The sequence below is a fragment of the Stenella coeruleoalba genome, assembly GCF_951394435.1.
Source record: "Stenella coeruleoalba genome assembly, chromosome: 4".
NCBI lineage: Eukaryota > Metazoa > Chordata > Mammalia > Artiodactyla > Delphinidae > Stenella > Stenella coeruleoalba.
Genome location: NC_137149.1, coordinates 64,048,182 through 64,075,065, shown reverse-complemented (window position 1 = coordinate 64,075,065; position 26,884 = coordinate 64,048,182). Strand labels below are relative to the sequence as shown.

General features: G+C 40.4%; 2 protein-coding genes across 2 annotated transcripts in view; both read right to left on the bottom strand.

The window, feature by feature from the left end:
- Window positions 1-17,936, bottom strand: part of N4BP2 (NEDD4 binding protein 2) — a 78,466-nt gene extending 60,530 nt beyond the window's left edge. Inside the window, exons 1-3 of the mRNA XM_079920055.1 lie at window positions 17,375-17,936; window positions 17,136-17,199; window positions 8,158-8,256 (exon numbers count right to left, since the gene is read on the bottom strand). The gene's annotated coding sequence lies outside the window, so the exon portion shown is untranslated. The remainder of the gene's footprint in view (window positions 1-8,157; window positions 8,257-17,135; window positions 17,200-17,374) is intronic.
- Window positions 1-23,767, bottom strand: part of LOC307185486 (uncharacterized protein) — a gene marked incomplete at its 5' end in the record, with an annotated part of 31,178 nt that extends 7,411 nt beyond the window's left edge. Inside the window, 2 exons of the mRNA XM_079919807.1 lie at window positions 22,659-23,233; window positions 23,533-23,767. Coding sequence (XP_079775933.1) covers window positions 22,659-23,233; window positions 23,533-23,767 — 810 coding nt within the window. The remainder of the gene's footprint in view (window positions 1-22,658; window positions 23,234-23,532) is intronic.
- Window positions 23,768-26,884: the final 3,117 nt, after the last annotated feature.

The following is a 26,884-nucleotide window of genomic DNA, read 5'->3' as shown; positions in this document are numbered from 1 at the left end:
TTAATTTTAAAAATAATTATTAATATCAATTAGAAAATATTTTTAACCAAATAAAAATGTTATATATCCATACTTGTGAGAAACAAAGTCACGTGTAGAAGAGGAGCATACAAATGCATATATTAGAAAAGAAGAAGGGCTAAAAAAATAAATGATCTAAGCATCCAAATAACAGTTGGGGGGAAAAAACAGCAAATCTAACCCAAAGAAACTAGAAAGAAGGAAATAATAAAGAGCAAAGAGAAAACAGAAAACAACTATACAGTACAGAGGATCGAAAAAGTCAAAAGATGGTTCCCTGGGGGAAAAAAAAAACACAAGAATAAATCACTGGCAAGAGTGATCAAAAAAAGAAAGAAAAGGCACAACCAACCAATATCAGAAATGAAAACGGAGACATCACTGTCAAGCCCACGGACATTTAAAAAAAGAGATGAATCTTGTCTTACAAGACTCTCATTATCTTAAGACTCTGATGCATCTCTTTAGGAGTCCAGTATATGTCTATATACAATTTATGGAAGAAATTTGCTTCCTTTTCACCTGTTAGTTTGAAATTAATGAATAAATTCTTTGTCTTGGTTGTAAAAAATAAAAAAAGAGAGAAATGAAGATATCATAAACAATTTAACATCCATAAATTTTTAACTTTAAATGAAATGCACATATTATTTTTTAAAAAACAAACATCATACCATACCAGATATTTAAAAAACCTGATAGTTCTGTATCTATTAAAGAAGTGAAATCTGTAATTTAAAACCTTCCCACAAAGAAACTCCAAGTCTACATGGCTTCATCAATAAATTCCACTAAAGGGACTTCCCTGGCGGTCCAGTGGTTAGGACTCCACTCTTCCACTGCAGGGGGCTCGGGTTCCACCCCTGGTTGGGGAACTAAGATCCCACATGCCGAGTGCATGGCCAAAAAAAATTTTTTTCTAGTTTTTTAAAATAAATAAATTCCACTACGGGTTTCCCTGGTGGCACAGTGTTGAAGATTCTGCCTGCCAAAGCAGGAGACACGGGTTCAATTCCTGGTCCGGGAAGATCCCACATGCTGCAGATCAACTAAGCCCGTGCACCACAACTACTGAACCTGTGCTCTAGAGCCCGCAAGCCACAACTGCTGAAGCCCGCACGCCTAGAGCCCATGCTCCACAACAAGAGAAGCCACCACAGTGAGAAGCCCGTGAAGAGTAGCCCCCGCTCGCCACAACCAGAGAAAGCCCACAAACGGCAACAAAGACCCAACGCAGCCAAAAATAAATAAATAAGTAAATTTATAAAAAAAAAAATAAAATAAATTCCACTAAATAATCTAATACCCATCTTACACAAACTTTTCCAGAGACTAGAAAAAGAAGAAACACTTCCCAACTCATTTTATGAGGCCAATATAACCTGATAACTCTGCAAGTTATTAAAAGAAAGAAAAATTACAAGCCTATTTCACTCATGAAAATAGATACAAAATTCCTAAACAAAATATTAAAGTAGTAATACATAAATTATGAGTGATGTTACATAAAATACAAAAATTATATTAGTGACTGATAAGAATAATGCATCACTAATCTGAATTTATTTTAAGAATATAAGGTTGTCAAAATATTTGAAAGTCAGGCTTCTCTGGTGGTACAGTGGTTAAGAATCTGCCTGACAATGCAGGGGACATGGGTTTGAGCCCTAGTCTGGGAAGATCCCACATGCCGCGGAGCAACTAAGCCCGTGCTCCACAACTACTGAGCCTGTACTCTAGAGCCCGCAAGCCACAACTACTGAGCCCACACGCTGCAACTCCTGAAGGCCGCATGCCTAGAGCCCGTGCTCCATAACAAGAAAAGTCACTGCAATGAGAAGCCCATGCACCACAACGAAGAGTAGACCCTGTTCACCGCAACTAGAGAAAGCCCACGCAAGCAACGAAGACACACCACAGCCAAAAATAAAACTAATTAATTTAAAAAATATATTTGAAAGTCAACCAATGCAATTCCTGATATTAACAAAATAAAGAAGAAAAGTCATATAATCAACTACATCGTACCAGAGCTCATGGCCAGAGCATTAAGACTTGAAAAGGAAATAAAAGTTCTAAAGATTGGAACGGAGGAAATAGAACCATCGTTATTCAGACACTAAAATTGAGTGCATATGAAATCCAAAAGAATTTACAGATTATCTGTTGGATTACCCAGATAATTTAGCAAGGTTGCCAGACTGTATATCTCTTTAACACCAACATTGAGAAAATGAAATTAAATCTAATGGTCTAGACTTACTAGCCACATTTACTCAGCTGATAAATCCCTCCTCCAAAGAACGTTTAACATTATCTTCTTCTCAGGACACTGCCACTCTCAGGATTTCCTCATCACTCAGTTTGGAAACAGTGGAGCTTACCCACTCCTTTGGTGATCTTTCCATGGCTTTAAACACTAACAAAATGCTAACTAATTTACATCTCCAATCTGCACCTCTTCCCTGACTCCATACCCACACCAAACTACCCACTGAACATCTCCACTTTGTGTATCCAATAGACATCTCAAACCAAGCATGTCTAAGTGATCTTCTGAAACTCCACTGCAGACCCCCCCTAACTACAATCCTCTCAACTGCAGCAATAGAAGTTTCCAGTTGCTGAGGCAAAAAAAAAACTGAGTCATTTTTGCCTCCTCTTTCCCTCACACCTCATGTCTAATCATTCAGCAAATCTTGCCAGTTCTAAATTCAATGTATATTCAGATCATGTGGTAACTCTATGTTTAACCTTCTGAGGAAGTGCCAGACTGTTTCCCAAAGTGGCTGCACCATTTTCAACTTCTACCAGTATTGTATGGGGATTCCCCATTTCTCTACAATCTCACCAACACCTGTTATTGTCTCTCTTTTTGACTATGGCCATCCTAATGGTATCTCATTGTGGCTTTAACTTGCATTTCCCTAATAACTAACATTGACCATCACTTATGTGCTTACTGGCATTCATATATCTTCTTTGAAGAAATGTCTATTCAGATCCTTTGCCTATTTTTAAAGTTAAGGGTTACTTGTCTATATTACTGAGCTTTAAGAATTCCTTGTATTTCTGGATACAAGTCCTTTATCAAATATAAAATGTTTTCTCCCATTCTGTGGGTTGTCTTTTTCACTTTCTTGATGGTGTCCTTCGAAGCATATTTTTTATCTTGATGAATTTTTTTTTTTTTTGTCATTTACACTTTTGGTGTCCTAAGAAACCATTGCCTAAACCAAGGCCACAAAGATATGTGCCATGCTTTCTTCTAAGGATTTTGTAGTTTTAGCTCTTACATTTAGGTCTTCAATCCATTTTGAGTTAATTTTTGTATATGGTGTACGACAGGGGTCCAAGTTAATTTTTTTGCATGTGGATAGCCAGTTGTCCCATCACCACTGGTTGAAAATACTATTCTTTCCCCATTGAATGGTCTTGGTACCCTTGCTGAAAATCAACTGACCATGAGAATAAGAGTTTACTGCTTGACTCTCAGTTCTATTTCATTCATCTATATGTTTATTCTTATGCCAGTATCACACTGTCCTGATTCTTGTGCTTTGCAGTAAATTTTAAAATTAGGAAATGTGAGTCTTCCAACGTTGTTCTCCTTTTCCAAGACTGTTTTGCAATTCCGGGCCCCCTGCATTTTCCATGTGAAATTTAGAGTCAGCTCGTCAATTTCTGCAAAGTCAGACAGTACACTGACAGGGACTGCGTTGAATCAGTAGATCATAAGTCAAATCAGGTCACTCCTTTGCTTTAAAACCTCCAATAGCTCTGCATCTCATGCAGAGTAAAAGCCCAGGTTCTTAAAATGGCCTAGTTACAATCCTAAACAGTCTGGTTCCCTAATAACTCTCTCACATCATTTCTTGCTAGTCTCCCTCTTGCTCTTTCTTAAATTCACCCAGTATTCTCCTGCTTCACTGCCCTTACACTTGATTCATAGCCAGAAATGCACTCCTCCCCACCCCCCAGATATGTATCTGACTTGCTTTTTACAAGACTTTACTCATGGCACCTTTGTAGTGAGGCTTTCCCTAACCACCCAGTGTAAAATCGTGCGCACACAGAGTTCTCTCCATCTCCCTTTCATTATTTTTTGCTTCAAAGCAGTTATCACTCTGTAATTTAGATGTTTATTTTGTTTAATGCCAGTATACTGACACTAAAAGTAAGCTCTTTGAAAAAAAATGTTTTTGTCAATTCTGTTCACTCCTGCATTGCCATCACTAAACTATAGTAAATATCAAAATTAAATACCAATACTAAAACAATGTCTAACACATAGTAAGCACTCAATAAATTTCTGCTGATGAATAAAGGATTAAGGCAGGGAAAAAGAACTAAGAACGAGAAAGCAATAGGTACAGAATTCTAAGAAGAAACAGAAATACTCAATAAACATTAAAAAGTTTAACCCCATTAATAAAACCAAATTAAAAGAGATAATATAGGATTAAAACATTTTTATATTGCCTATTAAATAAAACATAATTTTTAAAAATGATAATAGCCAGTGTTAGCAAGGCTAGAGTAAAATAAAAATTCTTATACATTGTGATGAGTGTAAACTGGTATAACCTTTCTGAAAAGCAAAATGGCACTGACTATGTATCAAGAAATTTTAGGTTACTTATATTTTTTGACCCATTTTTTGGATTCTACTTCTAGGAACTCATCATAAAAAATAATCACAGGGCTTCCCTGGTGGCGCAGTGGTTGAGAGTCCGCCTGCCGATGCAAGGACACGGGTTCGTGCCCCGGTCCGGGAAGATCCCGCAGGCGGCAGAGTGGCTAGGCCCGTGAGCCATGGCTGCTGAGCCTGTGCGTCTGGAGCCTGTGCTCCGCAACGGGAGAGGCCACAACAGTGAGAGGCCCTCGTACCGCAAAAAATAATAATAATAATAATCACAGATCTACATAAATATTTATATAGAGATGTTCAAAATACTGTAACTTTTTACAAAGAAAAATGGAAAACAACTAAATATTTGGTGAGAAAGAAATGATAAAAAACTTTCTGATGACGGTAAGTACAATGTATTAAATACTTAACATATGCCAGCTAGAATGTTAAGATCATGATTTTACTTAATTCTTAAAACAGTAATTAATATTATGCCTATTTCACAAGTAAGAAAACTAAGGACTAGAAAAAGTAAGTTATCAGGCTTAAGGCTCTTAAGTAGCAAAACTGGGATCTGAACCCAGGTTTGCTAGACTCTACTAGATACAATATCCCTGTAAATTCATAAGAATGGAATTTTATACAGCCATTAAAGACTATATTTTGGATATTAACTAGAGTTTTTTTAAAAACTATGTTAAAAAAGAAAGCAAGACACAAAACTGAATATAATTTATACAGACACCTAAATGGGACTGGACTATATTAGATTGGAAAGGAAATCCTGGGTAATGGTAACTTTATTTTTAACTACTACTTTTTTTTATCTACTTTTTATAAACTACTTTTTGCATTTTCCAAATAATCTATAATATATACATTCTTTCATCATCACGGGAAAAAACAACCACTATTATCAATTAAAGGTGAATCTTGGACTTCCCTATACACTTCCTCCAGCTTGCAAACTATATTATCCTTCCACCCCTTTTTTTATTGTGTCTACCTATATGGAAAAGGATCTAAACATATAGGCAGTTTAAGTATCCAACCAGTATAGGGAAGAAACTCTTAAGTATAAAAACATACATAGTTGGGCTTCCCTGGTGACACAGTGGTTGAGAGTCCGCTGCCCCGGTCCGGGAAGATCCCACATGCCACGGAGCGGCTGGGCCCGTGAGCCATGGCCGCTGAGCCTGCGCGTCCGGAGCCTGTGCTCCGCAACGCGCGAGGCCACAACAGTGATAGGCCCGCGTACTACAAAAAAAAACAAAAAACAAAAAACATACATAGCTGACACTACCTCCCAATCACTCTGTAGATCCAGTTTACTTCAATCCTATTTATTCACTTAAGTAATGTTCACATTTAACTTTTAACACCTGATTTTATATATCTTCATTTTTCCATAAAGAAGGTCTCATTAATACACTAAACAAGCTTGTGTAGCTTCTTCATATACATACCTGACCTAAATATTCTAAAAGGATATGGGAAATTAGGATGGGTAAGAAGGTTTGATATATTATGGAGAAATGTGAAAGGGCTGGTTCTCAAATGAAGAACCTAAAAACAAATAATATAAATTGTTATTAATAGTGATACCATGAATATATATATAAATTTCATATACCCATTTTCCAAGCTCTTCTACCTCTATTATTCAGTTTTAACCTGAGAGAAGCTAACCAATACATACTTGCTCACAGATTATCATTAAAATATTTCAGCATGGGGCTTCCCTGGTGGCGCAGTGGTTGAGAGTCCGCCTGCCGATGCAGGGACACAGGTTCATGCCCTGGTCCGGAAAGATCCCACATGCCGCGGAGCGGCTGGCCCCGTGAGCCATGGCCGCTGAGCCTGTGCTCCACAACGGGAGAGGCCACAACAGTGAGAGGCCCGCGTACCACAAAAAAAAAAAAAAAAAAAAAAAATTTCAGCATGATAAGCAGAGGTCTTATTAACTCTAGTTCTTTTTTTTTTTTTTTAACAGATAAGGATATATGTTCTTTTAACCATTAAAAAAAATTCAGGGTGAACATGAAGTCTATAAATAGTAGTAGAAGTAAACATGAACTCTAGAAGTGGTATGGTAATGGTCAGTACCGCCATTAAAGTGGATATACCAATAAACAACACTTCAGGAAAAAACTTTCCTACTAAACACTACATCATCAACACAGTGCTAACACTTAAAAATTTTCCTGTATCAGTTTATGAATAAATCTGTTACATGCATATAAGGGCTAGTAATTTTAAAGAACTTATCTTTATGGAAAAATATCCAGAAATAAATTTCTGTTAACAGTCAAGAAAGATATTCTATTTAATACCCAATATCAACCATCTAGAAATAACAGGCCTAAGAAAACTGATACTAACAATCAAATATATCAATAGTATTTTAGCTCTTTAAAACCACCATAAAAGGAACGAAAACAAAAATCATCCCTTTAAAAGGAACAAAAACAAAAATCATCTCTCTATAAGGAACATATAGGGAAGTTAGAAGACTCAAATATGGCACAATCCCAGACAAGATCAGAAAACATCTCTCTCAGAAACAACTGCTACCAAGAACCAATACAATCATTTACTGGGGAGTAAGTTACCCTACAAGATGATTTTAAGTCTCCTGCTTGATAAGCTTAAGGTAGATACTAAATCTCATCAAGGTACCAAAGGGTGTGTCACTAAAAAAGACAGTATTTATAGAAAATGTAACCAAATTAAGGTAACCAATAATCTTAAAATGCATCCATCTGTCATAAGAACTATTATAAGTAATAACTGGACATACTAACTATTGATAAAGAATGGTTAAATAAATTATGGCAAAAAAAAATCATGCTTTGTAATGCTATGCAGCTATGAAAAGTTGAAGGTATAATGTAGAAACCAGAAAGATCTCTGAGACATATTCTTAAGGGAAAAAGCCAGTTGTTGAACCATACACAGCTTTGGGCCAAAGAATGGCAGGAAAGTGTATTTCTCTACAGTTCTTCAACACTTTCTATACTCCTTCATTACTTACTACCAGTACTAATCTTCCTTAGATATTTTAGATTCTCACATTGTTGGTTTTACTGACATATTTTCATCTGTATGTGTTTATTTCCCCAATTAGCCATGTTCCTTGAGAACACAGATTATGATACATACTACTCCAATTTGGCATTTAGTCATAGTCCCATACATAAAATAGGTGCACAAAAAATATTTGTGGATGGCCAAAATACGTAAAATATGAAGGAGTAAGAAGTAGTATTTTAGAAGCAAAGACACCAAAACACACATTAAATGGGAAAACCACAATACAGTTCTTTAGACTTCTTGGGTCAGCATGTTTTATGCAACCACAAGCTCTTTGAGAAATTCTAGTAACAAAATATGTGATTACATTTTCCTTCTTATGAGATATTTCTTTAATCACTCAAATATGTAAATAAAAGCTTGAAAACCTATGTGTAAAATATACTCACTCTAGACTTCAATAAACTTACCATCTGTCTATCACTGATGCTATCAATGTGCTTATTAAGGCCACAGCTGACACCTGCAAACTCTACAGCTCTTCCTGTTATCCACGTAATGTCTTCTTACTATTAAAAAAAATGTAAATGATGATATATTATATACATACGTAACAAAAGCAAATTTATATCAAATAGTAATCCCAAATGAAATCAAAGTCCAAAATATATACCATATTTATAATATAGATATATATCATATTCCAAAGAGAAAACCACAAAGTAAAGAAAAAAGACCAACTTCATCCACCGCCATTAGAGGTGACTATTACACTCTGGAAATGGTTATACAAGGGAAAGACCTAAGCATTTATTCTGTCTTTTAAGTAAAACATTATTTCAAGGCAACAAAATAGCGCTAATTGATGAGGGAAACCTTCTTTATTGAAGACAACTATGTAATAGGATCTAAAACTAATTACCATATCGTAAACCATAATTAAATAGCTGATCAACAATCATCAATGAAGGCTAAAATCATTAGGTGAAAGGTTGATATTGACATACCTGGTGCCAAAGTACCATGCCACAGATTATTTGCAAGATATAAAAAGACAAATATAATTTTACAATAAAACGATCTGGTGGTCATCACCTTGGCCTGGTGATCAAACACAGCATCCAAATGGTGGGACAACTAAACATTACATGCCTGTAAGTGAAACAATATGAGTACACAGCATTGCTAAATGAACTACTCTTCCAAAAAATGTCTAACCTGAACCTGAAACACCTTTAAATCTCACTCCCAGTTTATATGAAATATAGGGGATAGAGGAAAAAGTTACACTGACCATGAAGAAACTATCAGCAATACAAAATGTCAGACATTCCCAACAGAGCCAACAAATCTGTATTATGGGGAGGAGGAGGGAGGGTGGTAAAGGGGCTGGGTAGGTAAGAGACAATTCTATAATTAAAAAAGACTCAAGAGACAGCCAGATACAATGGGTAGCTCTTGACTAGATTTTCATATTTTTTAAAGGCAATAAAAGATGTTTTTGGAACAATTAGAGAAATCTGAATATGGTACAAGTATTATATATTAGGGACTTATTGATAATTTTGCTAGGAATGATAATGGTTTTGTGGTTATATAGGAGAATATCCTTTTTCTGAAAGATATGTCAAAGATAATACGTCTTATGAATTATTTTTTTTTTTTGCGATACGCGGGCCTCTCACTGTGTGGCCTCTCCCGTTGCGGAGCACAGGCTCAGCGGCCATGGCTCCCGGGCCCAGCTGCTCCGCGGCATGTGGGATCTTCCCGGACCGGGGCACGAACCCGTGTCCCCTGCATTGGCAGGCGCACTCCCAACCACTGCGCCACCAGGGAAGCCCTCTTATGATTTTTTAAAAGAGTAAATTTCAAGCTTAATCCTTAAATGAAATTATCAAAGTTCAAAATATATATAACATTTATAATACAAATGTATAGTACACAAAAAGAAAAAAACCCTCATTTGCCACCATTTACTTTTAAAACGCTCAGGAAATTTATATATACATAGAAATATACACATATATAAAGCAAATGTAGCAAAATATTAGTAATCATTAAATCTAGGAGGTGGGTTTACATGAGTTCAATGTACTTTTCTACTTTTCTATATATGTCTATGTATTTTGCTAATAAAAGTTTTTAATATGTACCATGCTTCAAGTAAACTGGTTTGTTTACCTCTACAAAGTAAAAAATCCTTTTTAAATTCAAATACCAACCCTTAATTTGAAACTCTGAATTCAAATATACAAAGTTTTAATAAAAGCAGGGCACACTCCATATTTTAAAGGTTATATCTGGTTACGTATGTGTTCTAAGAAAAAGAAAAATTTAATCATGTGGTAAGGGAAGGAAGAAAATGAAAGAAAAATTTTTAAAGGATAAAAATTAAGAGAAGAGGGCTTCCCTGGTGGCGCAGTCGTTGAGAATCTGCCTGCCAATACAGGGGATACGGGTTCGAGCCCTGGTCTGGGAAGATCCCACATGCCGCAGAGCAACTGGGCCCGTGAGTCACAACTACTGAGCCTGCAGGCGTCTGGAGCTTGTGCTCCGCAACAAGAGAGGCCACGACAGTGAAAGGCCCGTGCACCGCGATAAAGAGTGGCCCCCGCTCGCCACAACTAGAGAAAGCCCACGCACAGAAACGAAGACCCAACACAGCCAAAAATAAAATTAAATAAATAATAAATAAATTAAAATTAAAATAAAAAATTAAGAGAACCCCAAATAGCCAAAGCAAGCTTGAGGGAAAAAAAAAAAGTTAAAGTTATTGTGGGGACTTCCCTGGTGGTGCAGTGGTTAAGAATCCACCTGCCAATGCAGCGGACATGGGTTCAGTCCCTGGTCCGGGAAGATCCCACATGCTGTGGAGCAACTAAGCCCGTGCGCCACAACTACTGAGCCTGCACTCTAGAGCCATGAGCCACAACTACTGAGCCCATACGCCTAGAGCCCATGCTCTGCAACAACAGAAGCCACCGCAATGAGAAGCCCGCACGCCGCAACCAAGAGCAGCCCCCACTCGCCGCAACTAGAGAAAGCCCGCACACAGCAACAAAGACCCAACGCAGCCAAATAAATAAATAAATAAAGTTATTGTGTACTGTTGGTGGGAATGTAAAACGGTGCAGCTACTATGAAAAATGGTATGGAGGTTCTTCAGAAAAGTAAAAACAGAATATGATCCAGCAATCCCACTTTTGTGCATACGTCCAAAAGAATTGAAAACAGGATCTCCAAGAGATATTTGCACACCCATGTTCACTGCAGCATTATTCACAATAGTCAAGAGGTAGAAGCAAATTAAAAGTCCATGCAATCTCACCCTTGGGGGACAGAGCCAACTTGGGCCCAGCACTGTACTGAAAGGGGTAAGGGCAGCCATTGCTAGTGCTCATGGAGATGTTGGATAGGGAGCTGTTTTGAGCTCTGACTGGCATACCAGAACTGTCCCAGCATGTGTCCCAGCCTGGACCAGGCACACGATCCAGCTCCTCTTGCTTCAATGCTGCTCCCCATTACCAGGCATGGGGAGAGTGCACACTTAGAGAGAACAGACCAGCTAGGACCCGACCCTCAGGATTTCTAACTCCAACACCTTGGGACCTGACGATGCCCATAATAGGGTGGTGATGGCCACTGAACATGGGAGAAGCTCCAGTTCACACCTGTCTCTGGTTCTAGCCTCTCAGTCTCTAGTCTCACCTCACACCAAGGTGATAGCTTCCAGCACACCCTGGGGGAAGATGTGACCCATACTCACATGCAGAGGACACCCCTTCAAGACTGGGATAGGTATCCTAATTTCATAGAGACAGAGTGAGTTAAACAAAATGAGAAGACAAAGGGATTTCTTTCAAATGAAAAAATAAGAAAAAAAAACCCTGGGCAAAAAGAAAACAGCCAATGAAACAGATAAATAATTTACCAGATAAAAAGTTCAATGCATTAGTAATAAGAATGCTAACTGAACTTGGAAAAAATTGAGATGAACACAGTGAGAATTTTAACAAGAAACAAGAAAATATAAAAAAGAACCAGTAAGAGCTGAAAGATACAATAATTGAAATGAAATACACACAAGGAGTTGACAGCAGACTAGTTGATACAGAAGAACATACAAGTAATTAAGAAAAAAAAGTTTGTGCAACCTAAATGTTCATCAATAGAAAACTGGATTAAGACAAGTGGGAAGGACTTCCCTGGTGGTCCAGTGGTTAAGAATCTGCCTTCCAATGCAGGGAATGCGGGTTCGATCCCTGGTCAGGGAACTAAGATCCCACATGTCGCAGGGCAACTAAGTCTGCGCACCACAACTACTTAGCCCTCGCACTTTGGAGCCTGTGTGCCACAACTAGAGAGAAGCCTGCGCACCACAACTAAGACCCAATGCAGCCAAATAAATAAAGACAAAGAAAAAGAAAGAAAATGTGGGATACACACACATATACATAGTGAAATATTATGCAGCCTCTAAAAAAAAGGAAATCCTGTCATATGCTCTAACATAGATGAAACCTGAGGACATTATGCTAAGTGAAATATGCCAGTCACAAAAAGACAAACAGTGTATGATTCTACTTATATGAGGTATCTAAAGTAGTCAAGTTCCATACAGATGGCCTACAGAACATCATTAATCATCAGAGAAATGCAAATTAAAACCACATGAGGGGGGCTTCCCTGGAGGCACAGTGGTTGAGAGTCCACCTGCCGATGCAGGGGACACAGGTTCGTGCCCCAGTCTGGGAAGATCCCACATGCATGCCGCGGAGCGGCTAGGCCCGTGAGCCATGGCCGCTGAGCCTGCGCGTCCACAGCCTTTGCTCCACAACAGGAGAGGCCACAACAGTGAGAGGCCCGCGTACCGCAAAAAAAAAAAAAAAAAAAAAAAACCACATGCGGGACTTCCCTGACGGTCCAGTGGTTAAGACTTCACCTTCCAATGCAGGGGGGGTGCGGGTTTGATTGGTCAGGGAGCTAAGGTCTCACATGCCTCACTCCCAAAAAACCAAAACATAAAACAGAAGCAATATTGTAACAAATTTGATAAAGACTTAAAAAAAAAAAAAATGAGATGTCACCTCACACCTGTCAGAATGGCTATCATCAAAAAAACCACAGGGGCTTCCCTGGTGGTGCAGTGGTCACTAATCTGCCTTCCAATGCAGGGGAAGTGGGTTCGAGCCCTGGTCCGGGAAGATCCCACATGCTGCAGAACAGCTGAGCCCAAGTGCCACAACTACTGAGCCTGCGCTCTAGAGCCCACAAGCTATAACTACTGAGCCCGCGCACCACAACTACTGAAGCCCACACGCCTAGAGCCCGTGCTCTACAACTGCAACAACAGAAGCCCACACTCTGCAACAAAGAGCAGCCCCTGCTTGCCTCAACTAGAGAAAGTCCATGTGCAGCAACAAAGACCCAATACAGCCAAAAATAAATAATTTTTTTTAATTTAAAAAAAAAGAACACAAATAACAAATGGTGAGTATGTGGAAAAAAGGGAACCCTCACGAATGTAAATTGGTGCAGCCACTGTGGAAAACATTATGGAAGTTTCTCAAAAAACTAAAATTAGAACTACCATATGACCCAGCAATTCTACTCCTGGGTATATGTGAGAAAAAATGAAAACACTTATTGGAAAAGACAGATGCACCCCAGTGGTCAGAGCAGCACTATTTACAATTGCCAAGATATGGAAGTAACCTAAGTGTCCATCAACAGATGAATAGATAAAGAAGATATACACGATGGAATACTACTCAGCCATAAAAAAGAATGAAATTTTGCCATCTGCAACAACATGGATAAACTTGGAGGATATTACGCTAAGTGAAACAAGTCAGAGAAAGACAAGTACTGTATGATACCACTTATATGTGAAATCTAAAAAATAAAACAAACTAATGAATATAACAAAAAGAAACAGATTCACAGATATAGAAAACAAATCTGTGGTTACTAGTGGGGAGAGGGAAGGGGGTGAGGGGCAAGATAGGTGTAGGGAGTTAAGAGGTACAAACTACTATGTATAATATAAGCTACAAGCCATATGCTAACATATATATATGGAATCTAAAAAAAAAAAAAGTGGTCAGAAGAACCTAGGGGCAAGATGGGAATAAAGATGCAGACCTACTAGAGAATGGACTTGAGGATACGGGGAGGGGGAAGGGTAAGCTGTGACAAAGTGAGAGAGTAGCATGGACATATATACACTACCAAACGTAAAACAGATAGCTAGTGGGAAGGAGCTGCATGGCACAGGGAGATCAGCTCAGTGCTTTGTGACCACCTAGAGGGGTGGGATAGGAAGGGAGGAAGGGAGGGAGTGAGGGAGACGCAAGAGGGAGGAGATATGGGGACATATGTATATGTGTAACTGATTCACTTTGTTATAAAGCAGAAACTGACACACCATTGTAAAGCAGTTATACTCCAATAAAGATGTTTATATATATATATATATATATATATATATATATATATATATAAGCTACAAGGATATACTGTGCAACACAGGGACTATAGCCAATATTTTATAATAACTATAAATGGAGTATAACCTTTAAAAATGGTCAATCACTATGTTGTACATCTGAAACATATAATATTGTCCATTAACTATACCTCAATAAACAAATATAGTAGTCAAACTCTTACAAAGTAGGATGACAGATGCCAGGGGCTAGAGGTGAGGTGGGGAAGGGGGGGGTTGTTCAATGGGTATAGAGTTTCAGTTCTTCAAGATGAAAAAGTTCTACAGACCTGTTGTATTAACCATGTATATACAGTAAGTCCCCTCCATACAAACCTTCAAGTTGCGAACTTCCAAAGATACAAACATGTGCTCGCATGTCCAATCAAGTAAGGTGTGAGGGAAACTGCAGCTTGCCCTCTGTCTCCTATTGCTGACGGTCCTTCAGCTCTACCATCTCCCAGCTCCTCTCCCTCCTCCAGTCAGTAACCCTTCTTGCCTGTTCACTTGATGCCAGCTCCTGTATGCCAGCTGTTGTACAGTACCACTGTACTTTTCAAGGTACTGTGCTGTAAGATTAAAAATGTTTATTTTTTTTGTTTTTTTATGTATTATTTGTGTGAAAAGTATTATAAATCTATTATATTACAGTACCATGCAGCCGATTGTTAGTTGGGTACCCAGGCTAACTTTGTTGGACTTATGAACACGTTCTCAGAATGGAACTTGTTCATATGTAGGGGACTTACTGTATTATTAACACTACTATACTGTTCACTTAAAAGTAGTTAAGATGATAAATTTTGTTATATGTTTATTACAATTTTTAAAAAATCTATAAGGGGTTTAACTACAAAGAAAAACAAATGTAAGAGAAGGGAAAGAAAATGTTCACTCAAGAGAGGTTAAGTCAGAAATAGAACAGGAAAGAAAATCACAAATAGAAATCCCAAGAAGTATAAATTTAATTTCAACTACACCATCATTTATCAACTCTAGGTCTCCTGATAAAATAGACTTACTGAATCTTTATAGCTCCAGAAACTATACACAGAATACTCTACTAGGTGCTCTGTACACCCCAAAATGACTGATTGTACATAAACCATATCCATGCCCTATTCAACCACTTCTTTCCTACCAACTACCACCCTCCAAAAAGCCTCCATCCTCTCCTCCCTATCTTTAAAAATTCTAATTCTAAAAAGTTCAAATTCCTGTAGTGGAAAAACTTTGAAATTTGGTTTCTCAATACACCCTGAATTGATAACAATGAAGCGAATTCTTAACTCAGACTATCCAAACTCCCAGTATTTCCTAGGCAGTTTCAGTTCCTTAAAATAAAAGTAGTTTACAATTTATTGTTTCAACTTCCCACTTTCTGTTGACTTCTTGATCCAATGCAATCTGCCGCCTACACCTACTGGTTTTTCTCTGGCTGCCCCTTCTCAGTCTCCTTCATTGATTGCTTTTCTCATGCTCCTCTTTCAGTGTCATTGTTACCCTGGGTTCTGTTCCCAACCTTCTGCTCCACCACCTTTTTCTAGGCCCATCCAAATCCATGGCTTCAGTACCTATGACTCCAGCCAAGAATTCTCTCCCAAACTCCAATATAGTTAACTGCCTTGAGATAGCAGATAGATGGGCCCCTGGCTAGACAGCTGGTGTTTGTCAAGTGGAGTAAAATTGAAGCTTTGTTTTCCCTAGACACTCCAAGGACAAAGTTAGTGGCAAGAGCTGAGCTTTGCTGAAGTAAAAAGATAAGATGACCACTCCTGAGGTCGACAAAAACTTCCCTGTCTGCACATGCACAGGAAGCCTCCTTGAGGGGTCAAAAAAGGGAGGGGGCGCCACCCCATAATAAGTGTGGACATACCCCCAACAGCCCTCTGCGGTGGAATCCATCTTAGCAAAAAGTTGCGCACCCATGCTGGGGAGAGTCCTAGGACAGGTCAGATGTGAAAAAAGAAACAAGATTATTGGCCTAAAGTAAACAAAGACCCGGAAGGACTGTCCTATATAAGTGACTTAAATCACCTCTTTACTGCGCTCCTTCTCATTAAAGAAGAGACTCATACCCTTTCTCTCCAAGTGTATATTTCTGCCTTGCTTCAGGCTTAAATAAACAAACTGTTTCTCTGTGTGCTCTCCCACTTGTTGTGTTGTGTCTCTAATAATAAAATTTGTACCTGTTTTTACAGTTTTTGCCTCCTTGAAACATTCCTGCTTTCAAATGGGGGCAAGAGCCAGGGCCACTTTGCTTCTAGCCTCTAGCCCCTGGTGGTCTAGCAGCTAGGATTCCTAGTTTTCATCCAGGCTACCCAGATTCAATTCCTGGGCAGAGAACTAAGATCTCTCTTCAGGACTGCTCACTGCTGTCTCTCCAAAAACTGCCTGACAGACATATCCATGTGTATATTGCACAGGCACTTCAGGCCTGAGAGTTCCAGCGTAAAATGTTTCAATGACTCCACAGCTTTCAAGATCAAGTTCCAACTCCTTGGTTAAACCATTCAAGGACTTCTATGATTTGGCCCCTTACCTACCCCTACCATTCTCTTCCTCTACTCCTCCCCAGGTACTCTCTACTCCTCCTGTATCTAATTATTTGTTTCCCAAATAACTAGATAGATGGGCCCCTGGCCCATCTCACATCTCTGTGCCTCACACACGTTCTACCCAAAAGTCCCTCTACCCCATCCCACACAACCCATATTTCTTGCCTCAATTAACTTTCTTTCAGGAAAGTTTTCCACTATCCCAAAGTTTGATTTACACAGAGCTGCCACTGCATCCTAGATACACCTCTACCTTAGCACCTTTGTATTTATTTGTTTACACTACTAGTCTATAAGCATCTCACAATGTGTTTCTATTTAGCAAACAAAAGCTTAACAAATATTTGTTATATGCCAGCATAAACCAAAAAGCCAATTTAGTCCTTTAAAATACTGGACTTACCATTTCGGTACCTGGAATACTCAGGTCCATAATACAGGGCATCTCTTTCCCATGAATAAAATATCTAGGAAAATAAATTGAAAGTCAGAAGGGTGGTTAAGATTTAGAATGGATATTCTTTGTGTCTGCCCAGAACTCCTTCTCCTCCCCTACTCCACCAGGGGCCTGATTCCTGCTAATAGACCCCTGGCTATATAAGTAAGCACAACACATGATCTAGGCTGAACTAGGCATAGTACCTCATCCCCTCAGCTGCAGGAACCGGTCGAAGGACAGGCATGTGAGCCACTCTATCTAGATCCTCTGACATTAGTCTCTAAGTAGGTAAGCCTGTGCGCCAGGAACCAGGTCCCACTTTGTGAAGAAGCATATCTGCAGTGGGAGAGATGGCGCCAGTGGTTAGGACTAGTGGTTAGGACTCGGCGCTTTCACTGCCAGGTCCCAGGTCGGGGAACTAAGATCCCACGTGCCGCGGGGTGCAGCCAAAAAAAAAAAAAAAAATTTATAGGAAGGATCTAACTATGGGCAAGTTCCCACCTTAGCTCCTTATGGCCATCTCTATCCATACACTTTCTGTTATATGGTTACTGAACCAGTAACTTTTCCATCCATAGGCCATTTCAAACTGTATCTCTGTTATTTGCAATCCAAAAAGTCCTAACTAATAACCTCTAACTAATATTCAGAGAAACTGAATAAGATGGAAATTATATGTAAAGGTATACTTCACTGAAACTGTAAAAGGACCTACTTAGTATGCCTTTCCTACTAAGAAAACTTTCATCTATCCGATATAATGTCTTTCTCTTCCCTACTAGGTAAACCCCCAAATTACTATTTAATTCCCTTTTTAATACACTCTATGCAAATCACATCTTTTTTTTTTTTTTTTTTTTTGGCCATGCCACGCAGCATGCAGGATCTTAGTTCCCTGACCAGGGATCGAACCAGTGCCCCCTGCCGTGGAAGCATGTAGTTTTAACCACTGGACCACCAGGGAAGTCCTTCACATCATTTTTTAACATAGTCAATTTACCTTTTTCTTTGTTACACCCTAACCAGTATATGGTGAGATAACAATAAGCAATTACAATGAGAATGTAGAATGCTAGGCAAACAAGTAGAGGGCTGGCTTCCCTAGAGAGGTCATCACCTCTACGGAGACCTGAAAGATAAGTATGAGCTAACAAAACCAAAGGGGAAGGAAGCAGGGAGCTAGGTAAGACATTCCAGACAGAGGAAAGCTTCTGTACTCAGGCCTAGATTTAACAAATGTGGCATCTTGAGGGAGAAATCCAAGTAACTGTTTATGACTAGCAGCACATTGAGGGCAAAAGGAGAAAGTGACAGAGGATGAAGAAGTAAACATGCCAGATCATGATCCTGAAAGCCAAATTAAGAAGTTCAGGGACTTCCCTGGTGGCACAGTGGTTAAGAATCCACCTGCCAATGCAGGGGACACGGGTTCGAGCCCTGGTCCAGGAAGATCCCACATGCTGTGAAGCAACTAAGCCCGTGCGCCACAACTACTGAGCCTGTGCTCTAGAGCCCGCGAGCCACAACTACTGAAGCCCGCGCACCTAGAGCGCATGTTCCACGACAAGAGAAGCCACCGCAATGAGAAGCCCATGCACGGAAACAAAGAGTAGCCCCCTCGCTGCAACTAGAGAAAGCCTGTGCGCAGCAACGAAGACCCAACGCAGCCAAAAATAAATAAATAAAAATTTTTTTAAAAGTTCAGATTTTATCCTGAAGGCGATGAAAAGTCACAAAAAAAAAATGTTTTGGGACTTCCCTGGCGGTCCAGTGGTTAGGACTCTGCACTTCCACTGCAGGGGCGCACAGGTTTGATTCCTGGTCAGGGAACTAAGATCCCACAAGCCGCACAGTGTGGCCAAAAAAAAAAAAAAATTTTTTTTAGCAGGGGAGTTACAGGTTTAAATGTGTTAGATTACTCTGGCTATAGTGGGAAAAGTGGATTGGAAGGCAAGACTGGAAGAAGGGATAACCACTTAGGAGGCTACTGCGGCAATCCAGGTAAGAGATGATGCTAACCATGGAGTTGGATGTTAGCCTTGGGAATAGAGGAAAAGGCACAGGTTCAAGGGATATTAAGAAGAAAGAATTCAACAGGGCTCAGTGATCAATCAGAATATGAAGCGAAAAAGAGAGGAAACGGAATAGCCCATGTTTCTGCCAAGTTATTATTAGCAGCGCCTACTATTTACCGAATTCTTAGCACACATGCATTATCTCATTTAATCTTCCCCTAAAAAGAAGACACAGTTTGTTTCATATTTTTGGTTTGAGGCTGGGAGAGGGAAGGTTGATAATAACTACAGTTTGGGATATGCTCAGTCTGAGTTACCTGTGGGAGCATACAAATGAACATGTCATGAAGGTAGATGATATACGAGTCGGTTATCGGGAAAGAGCTTTGGGTTGGAGATTTAAGAATTAACAGCATACAGATAGTAACTGGGAAAAATATTTTTTAAAGTAAAATATCTCCTTTATTCATGCCAATATTTATTTAATATCTATACAACTATAGCTTTGGGACTAGTGTTAGAGAAAAAGAATTGAGTAAAATTCAGTGAAACTCAGTTACTACAGGGAGGAGGTAGCTCAATATAGCAGTAAGTATGTAATGGTTCAGAGGTAATACAATGAGTACGTGATTATCTCTGCTGGGGGAAGGAAGGAAAGAAGACTTTACAACATGTACCACCTAAATCTTGAAGTAGGTTAGCAGAGAGTTTAGGGAGAGGAGGACACAGAGAACAGTGAAGACACTACAGGCGGAAGAAACAAATTTAAACACAAAAGAAAAAATTTTTTAAAAGATACCCTGCTTCAGAACAGAAAAATTAAATATTGTTCATGTCAGTCTCCAAAACTAATTCTTAAATTTAATAAATAGAGCAGATATATTAAAAAAAAATTTTAAAGACACATAGGGAAAATTCATTCTACTAAATACTATATCATATTATGAAAGTAACATTATACAATTAAATGGTATGGCTACAAAAATTCGATAAAAGATGGAAGGATTGTTATTAAAAGTCAAGAGTCCAGATAGAATTCTTTTTTTTCTAATTTATTTATTTTATTTATTTATTTATTTATTTTTGGCTGTGTTGGGTCTTTGTTGCTGCACACGGGCTTTCTCTAGTTGTGGCGAGAGGGGGCTACTCTTCGTTGCAGTGCGCGGGCTTCTCATTGCGGTGGCTTCTCTTGTTGTGCAGCACGGGCTCTAGGCGTGCGGGCTTCAGTAGTTGCGGTGCACGGGCTCAGTAGTTGTGGCTCATGGGCTCTAGAGCACAGGCTCAGTAGTTGTGGTGCACTGGCTTAGTTGCTCTGTGGCATCTTCCCGGACCAGGGATCAAACCCATGTCCCCTGCATTGGCAGGTGGATACTCAACCACTGTGCCACCAGGGAAGCCCCAGATATAATTCTAATGACGTTTGGCTTACTCATAGACTGGCATGATAAATATAAAAATAAAAAAATTCAATCTCTTCTTCAATTCCTAATAAAACTACTACTAAAGGCACTTAATAATGTGATCTGCTAAGATTTAATGTTTGACCTGACAAACTAAGATTATTCCCAAGACTTAGAATGTGAGTTTGCATATAAAAAGCTGAATAGAAGGAAGGCAAAGACGGTAATTCTCTTCTAACTGATTTGCATATCAAAAGACATGCATAATCATTAGATAATCAAGAAGAAAAGGGAGATTTTAAGAGAAGGAAAATCCTCAGATAGTATTAAAAAAACATGCACCTACACTGATAATATATTTAGCCTCTCTTGTGTACAGATACTATGCCTACTTTAATAAAAAAAAAACATTCAATAACTTAAGCCCACTTTTTCTATATGAAGTCCAGTGATCGGTCCTCTTTACTCTCCCCTTCAAAGCAACTAAAGTCAACAGGTGCACAAACTGACATTCGTAAGTACTAAATGCTGATTTGTCATGGGTTTTGTTTGTTTTATACGTTAGTCTTTTTTCATGAACTAAAGTGTAGCATCCATGCAGAAAAGCAGCCACTTCTTCCCTATTCTTTTCACCATCTCCATCACGGCAGCCCCCCATCCTACCACAGCCACTTGAATAATAAAGGCTCTGGCACAGGAACAAAAAATTGTTGATTTAATTTCTGACCTTTAACAACGGACAACGTAAGAAAATTAAACCATGCTTATTATCAAAACAAACACATGATGTTTACATTTCTTAAGGCGTTTAAAGATTCTTTCATTGAAAACTGAAGGATGAAAGCTAAAATGAGTTAAAAAGAGAGCTGGGCGTTTGATAGAAAAACAGTACAAATAATAAAAAAAGAATAAAAAGCCTGCTGTTGAGATGAAATGGTAACATTATTTTTTAAGTGGGGGAAGAGAGGCAGCTGCAAATCAGTTTTTTCTGAGAAGCCAGGTTCATGTCCAGGATTTTTTTCTCTGAGCTCAACCAATCCCCACCTTTTCTGAGTTATCCAGTTTCCAGGCAAGCACCGCTTCTTGATTGGCTTAAAGATGTCGAGTAGAAAAACCAGCCAATCCTACCTTCAAGTCAGAACTGTGCTATGAAGACATTACAACCACTGCATGGCGAGAATGTGTACAAACCTGTCCGTGCCACAAATATCAGATCCTAGTTCTAAAGACTGTTGCCGAAAAGAAGATTCTTTAAAGCCAACAGCGAGCGCAATCGGCCGTTTACACTTTTTTTCTTTTTAAATTACTCTAGCTCTCCTTCGGAGAGAAAACAACAAAAAACACCACGTTTTAACCAAGAGCTTAAGAAATAAACTGCCCCAGGTCGAGTGACTCACTCTATCCAAGACGGATTTCCACACGGACCTCTAGGAGAGGGTCCGGATCACGGTAGGGCTCAAGGAGGGACCCAGCGAGGATCAAAGTTGCCGCGGGGGAGGGGGTGTGGACGACGATCCAAGCGGCACAGACAACGGGAACCAGGAATGCCTCCCCGCAGTATCCAAACTCGGAACGTGCGGAGAGGCTGTGTTTGGATTGGAAGTGAGTAAATAAACAGCTCTAATAGGACTACGTGCTCGGGAGGGTGGCCCGAAGTTCCAAGAAGGATCCGCCTGGGAAAAGCCGAAGGCGCTCGGAGGGCCTCGAGGTCAAGTCCGGGCGGGAACTGACAGGGAAGCTACTGGGGGCGAGAGGGGTGTGTCAAGGGCTTGGAGGGCCGCCAGGGACTGGGGGGCCAGGAAAGCGACCGCAGCTTCCGCCTTCGCCCGACCTCGGGCGGCGCGCCATGGCCCGCCTCTTACCGACGCCTCACTTCCCTTCCGTCCGGGCGACCGGGCCCGCGGGCCGGACTGCCAGCGCCGGCCCCCCACCTTCGGGGATTGGGGTTTCAGTGGCAGCGCCTCCCGCCGCTTACCTCAGGCCCTCCGCTCGGATTCGGGGACTCCGGGATTCCTTCCCAACCGGACCCTCAGCCCAGCCCCGCCGCCCCGCCTCCCACCCGCCGCCTTTACCTGCTCCGGGAACGGGCGGAGGGCGTCGAGGCCGAGGCCGCGTCGTCGAGTGTGAGACGCAGCGCCGCGATTCCGCAGCCCTTTCCCGCCGCCGCCACTGCGCTCTCCAGCACGGCGCAGGGCTGGCGAGCAGCGGCGGCCGCGCGGGGGAGACGCACGGCGGGCGCCCGGCGGGGAGACACTGCCGCTCTCCGTCCGGCCGGGGAAGAGCAGCCTCGCAGCAACCAGCCGCGAGAGGGCGGGTGGGCGGCCGAATGGGGAGGGGTCTCGGAGAGTAGGAAATGGCTGCCACGTCGCCCAGGTGAATCGCTGCTCTCCGCCTCCCCCACCCACGCCGGCTCCCGACCAAGACCTCTGGTTCGTCCCCGAGCTCCGCTGCGGGGCGTCGGCCCGCCCCGCAGGGCCAGCCCCGGCGACCCCTGCCCGCGGGCGCTCCCGCCTCTCCCGCTCCCCACTGAGAGCGGGCCCCGGCCTGGCCGGTTCTGCTGCATCTGAGCCGCCCCCACCCCCGAAAGCCCGAAAGCCTGACGTGTTTCCCCCTCTCCCTGTGGTGGGGTCACACGGAGAAGCAAGCCCTTTTCAATGCGTCGGGTTTTCGGGGAAGGCGGGAGCCGTTTTGAGCTGGTGAACGTAGCAATAAGGGGCCCGTAATTTCGGCCGAAACAAGCTGCGCGGTAACCGTGTTAGACACAGCCGTGTATAAGCCTCTTCACTCTCTCGCAATCTTCAAAAGCAAAACAGAAACACAAGATTGTACTCGCTGGTTGAGGCTGGGAAGGAAATGGAAGCCGGGGCGGGCCCGCCAGCTCGCGGGTCCCAGCGGCAAGTTGGTAGAGACCGCGGGGCGAGCCAAGCGGCCTCGGCTTAGCCTAACTGAGCCGTTGACTCGAGGCGTGTAAGGCCAAGGCGGCGGCGGGCGCGCGAACCCCGCCTCCGCGCGCGCCGCGCTGTCCGCGGGAGGTTTCCGGGCGCGCGGCCCGCTGCCCCTCTGCGCGCTCGGGCGTCTGACACGGCGCGGCCGCCTCGGAGTCGGGAGACAAAGGGGTCGGCTGCAGCCGCGGCCGCAGCCGGGACCGAGGCCGCCTGGTCCCAACGGGCGCCACCGACATGCGGTCAGAACACGCTGGCGGAAGCACAAAAAAACGAGACCACGTTTGCAACGTAGAACCGCAGACGCTGACCTTTGCCCCGCTTAGAGCTTCAGTTTTCAGGTGCCAAGAAAAAGCAACGAGGTTTTCTGCCCTTTTGCATTCACTGTCTTATTAGATCGTCCCCAAAACCTGCTCCATTTTTTTGTCCTCCTAAACTCTGCCTTCCTTTGTTTGCTTCTTCTGTGTTCTGACGTGAAATGTTGTGTTTTCAGGCACACGAATTTTTCACCCTTGCTTTCTGGGGGTGGTGATTATGCTTATTTGTTTTTTTCCTCTCTCTGTTCCCCTCCCTTTGCAATTACTTTTTGTTCCACCATCAGTGTTTTTCGTAGCGAAAAGAAGTAGCTCCCTGACAAAATATTCCTTTGCATCGAAGAGACAGACTGTCAGTGTTGTTTTAGTAATTGCTATAAACTGAGTGGAAATTTGGGGAAAATGCAAGTGAATTTTTATCTTCATTTAGGTCTAGTTGGAACAGTAACTCACGAAAACATTCTAGTGGTTTTTTTAGAAACCCGAAATATTTAAGCAGAGACCTCGGGTTTGGTACATGTTCTAATGAAACCAACCACACGGGGAAAAAAAGGTCTGTTTTTTTTTTTTCCCTTTTGTATGATTTTTGTATTTTTAAAAGTCTCTTGAGCCCCTGTTAAGAAATTAAAATACAAACACCCCTATCAATGCTTTTATTAATTTTGAAGCAGCAGAGATTTTAACAAAGTACCCAGAATCTCAAGATATAAATAACTTTTGCTGAGACCCTGACATTATCTCTGCCTCTGCACATCCATTAAAAGAGACTAATAACAGTGATACATGCCACTTTAGTAATGAAAGAATCCTAGTAATTATAAACTTCAAAGAAATCTAGCAAGTTAATATTAATTTTATTCATATGAAATATGAACATGATAATAAAATGATTATCATGCTGATAATATCAGCATGATAATAAAAACTGGCATTTAAATTCTTGATTTTTCCTTTGAACATTGTTAAGGATTCATCACATCTTAGGTCTGAACAAAAAGAAATAAAGTATTCTTAACACTGGAAAATATATTTCAAGCCAGCAAGACATCACCCAGGCTGAATATTTAAAGAAAAAACAGTGTTTGCTTCCTATATCAATAAAAGAAAAACATCAATACTATAAAGTTCTAAAGTCAGACTCAAATGAAGAACAAAGCAATCTTTACTCAACATCCACAATGCCAGCCTTCTTTGTGAATATTTATAAAGATTTCCTCCTTCCTTATTGGTTTAAATTCTAAACCAATGGGAAAAGTACAACACATCTTTTAAAGGATGAGACATAAGCATTAGGTTAAAACATTGGATAAACTGATTGTTTATCATGCTCATTCTCATTTGAGATGGGGTATCTTTTAATTTTAAAGAAGAAATTTAAGAATATCTGAATTATTGAGTATCTTGATGTACCTTAAATACCAGGGTGCTACTCCTGATCTCACATTGTTCTCTATAATCTTCCAGTTGGTTATGTTACAATATTTAATTCTCTAAAATGCCAGATGAATCTGTAGAATGGCAAAATGCTACCACTTAACACTTTAAATAAGATGAACCCTGGCATTTCTTTAGATGAAAGACTGGCCTTTAAGGAAATAATAAAATTTACATTTTTAAAAATGTCTTGGGTTTTTGTAAATAAATAAAATTTTGTAATTTATTATAAACAAATCTTTGATATTTGTCTAAAGCATCTTCGGTCTATTTAACAGCTAAATTCTAAACATGCTTGTTTAGAACATAAGTATGATTTCCTCTCAGTCGAAAATAATTTATGCCACCTTTACATTTCTATCCTTTTAATTTGACTTGGAGCATTCCACTTAATTTAATTATTTACATATTTATAATCTCCCTTAGTAGATCATCAATTCCTTGAAGATAGGTTCTGTTTCCCATTTAGTCTTGTATTCCTCATTACCAAACTCAGACCCTTGTACAAAACACTCCTTGAACACTTGATGAGTAGAAGAATGAGCATTACTCCATGACACAGCATATGGCAAATCAAAAGAAAATCTGTCTCAGGATTTTTTTCCTCTTTTACATAGTGGCTGATAAATACTTGTTTTCATTCCCAATTAAACTTAGAATAACATTTTGCAATAACATTACTAAAAGAAAGTAAGAACCAACATATGCTGGAACTCCTGTGTTTTTCAATTTTAAATCTGGTAGAAACTGGATAGTGAGTTATATTGCTGTTATCTAAAGTAAGTAATATCAGTGGGCTTATCTTTATAAAAGATTTCTTTACCACACTCAACAGGAGCTGCAAGCTTTGTGCCTTGGGAAAATTACTTTAAGCCCTCTAAAACTCAAATTTCTCATCTCTCTAATGCATTCATTATATCTACTTATGATTAATTAAAATAATGAAAGCATGTAAAAGTAAAGGCTCAATAGATGGTAGTTATTAATTGCAGATATTATGGATTCAATCATGAAGAAAAAGTAATTTTCTCTGTGCAGTTATTTATCTATAAAAAGGCAGGCATAAAGTGCTGCTTTTTTTTTTTAAAAAGTGAGGAAACAAATATCTCGAAGGAAGGAATAGGGTACTAAGAATATCTACGGAGAGGAGATAACTTTTAAGAATTGAAATTTGCTAAGAGAATACATCTTAAGTGTTCTTCGTGTGCACGCACACACACAAAAGGTAACTATGAGAAGTGATGGGATGTGTTAATTATGATAAGCATTTCACAATGTATACCTATATCAAATCATCATGTTATACACTTTAAGTATGTACAATTTTTTTATTTATTATTATTATTTTTTTTTTGCGGTACGCGGGCCTCTCACTGTTGTGGCCTCTCCCATTGCGGAGCACAGGCTCCAGACGCGCAGGCTCAGCGACCATGGCTCACGGGCCCAGCCGCTCTGTGGCATGTGAGATCTTCCCGGACCTGGGCACAAACCCGTGTCCCCTGCATCGGCAGGCGGACTCTCAACCACTGTGCCACCAGGGAAGCCCGATATCCAGAGTTTTAATCAAGTAAACTAGATAAGGGAAAAAAATTAAATATTGTTTTCCTA